General features: G+C 33.8%; 1 protein-coding gene across 1 annotated transcript in view; it reads right to left on the minus strand.

Annotated features, from left to right (window-relative positions):
- The window catches only part of rec8 (REC8 meiotic recombination protein), an 18,965-nt gene extending 18,445 nt beyond the window's left edge, over positions 1-520 (minus strand). Inside the window, exons 1-2 of the mRNA XM_015396276.1 lie at positions 406-520; positions 163-231 (exon numbers count right to left, since the gene is read on the minus strand). Of these exons, the coding sequence (XP_015251762.1) occupies positions 163-231; positions 406-461 (125 nt within the window). The 5' untranslated portion in view covers positions 462-520. The remainder of the gene's footprint in view (positions 1-162; positions 232-405) is intronic.
- Positions 521-1,693: the final 1,173 nt, after the last annotated feature.

A 1,693-nucleotide genomic window follows, 5' to 3' on the forward strand; every position in this document is an offset into this window, starting at 1 on the left:
ATTCAGAATGTCTAAAGTCATACAGCAGGGTTAGCCTCAATTAATTGTATTTTTTCTGAACAGCAGCTTGGTCTAAACTAATATGGCCGCTCCGTCTGGTAATCATGGGATTGTTTTATAGTTTGTATTATTAAAATATATTTTTTGAAGTTTCATTCTTACCATGTCAGCTTCACATTGACACCCAGCCACTCCCTGCGAGAAACACGGTTGCGTGTGGTAGCTGCTAACCTGATAGCCAAAACATAGACAGCATTTCAAAACAACACACCAAAAAAAATAAACAATTAATCATCAAAGAGATCGCAAAGAATTGCACGAAGATCAAAAGCTGCTATTATTCTTGTGAGCTCAATATTTTCCCTTTCTTTGTTACAAGTTAACAATCAGAGTTGTTTAACTTACCAAATTGTTGAAAAACATCCAGAATGGCGATGGAGAACGTTTGGGTAGTAAAACATCTTGTAAGAAATTAACTTTCCAAATCAAAAGATTTACCGATAATGATAGTTTTTTTGAAAAAGGGGATTTTACGCGCTGAATATTTACTCGCGAACGGGTCGGAACCGACCAATCAGATCACTGGATGGAGTCTGTTTGAAAATAAACAATAGTGGTGCGTTCAGGAAAACAGGAAATTAGAATGTTTACTTTTTCTTCAAATTTTTTTTTAAAGAACAGCTCAGGATGTGATTAAAATAAAGCTTAACTCCTATTTTTTTTTTTTTGAACATTTGTACCTTACTATGGTACATGCTACATATGGTAGGCTACTGAATTTAGAAACTGACGACTTATTAAACACAGACTTAAAGAGGAGACATGTTCAAAAGCTACTTTAAGATAAACGTTATCGTTTATTTTACGTTTTTGAAAGATGAATAAACAAAATATAATGTTAAAGTTTTTTAAAAGATAAACTGGTTAACAGAAAAAAAAAACACATGTAGCAGACTTCAGGTTTCCTCTGCTTGAAAGAAAATGATATTAAGCACTGTATTTCTATACTGTTCCCAGGACACTGAGCCTCAATGCACAATATTAGTGAGGGATTGATGTTTGTACATTTTAGAGGGGGCTAATAAATGCTTTCCCAGAACATCCATGCATTGTCTTCAGGAGATATAAACTCTTCCAGGACTATTTCATATTTTTTCTAATGTGCTCTCATGATCCCAATCTAAACATTTTATAGGAAAATTGTTACAATTTTACTTTTTTGTTGTTTGATGACCAATAAAATGACAGAAAACAGAATGACTTGTCATATCCACCTACTTTTGACCCCTTTCAACAAGTGGTGGGTGAAGTACACAACTGTAGTACTCAAGTAAAAGTACTGGTACTTATAATCAAATCCTACTCAACTACAAGAAAAGTTACTCAATCAAAAATCTACTTAAGTTAAAGTACTGAAATACTCATGTTTAAAGTGACTCTGATGTTTAAAAATATTTAAATATTTGCAAGTACAAATTCAATTTTTGGTAGTAATTTTACAGAATCTTGTACCTTTCTGAAATCACCTGATGTATTGACACGTAGAACCACTGACCTACAAATCCTACACCACCTGTAAAGAACTTCAGCATAAAAATGCCACAAAAATAAGGACAAATAGTTGGATTATTATTTCTATTTGGCTCTGAGCTCGTCTGCCCGGGTGTGTGTTTCCTGGACGGGGCCACCTTTT

Source organism: Cyprinodon variegatus, unplaced genomic scaffold (assembly GCF_000732505.1).
Source record: "Cyprinodon variegatus isolate N-32 unplaced genomic scaffold, C_variegatus-1.0 Scaffold788, whole genome shotgun sequence".
NCBI lineage: Eukaryota > Metazoa > Chordata > Actinopteri > Cyprinodontiformes > Cyprinodontidae > Cyprinodon > Cyprinodon variegatus.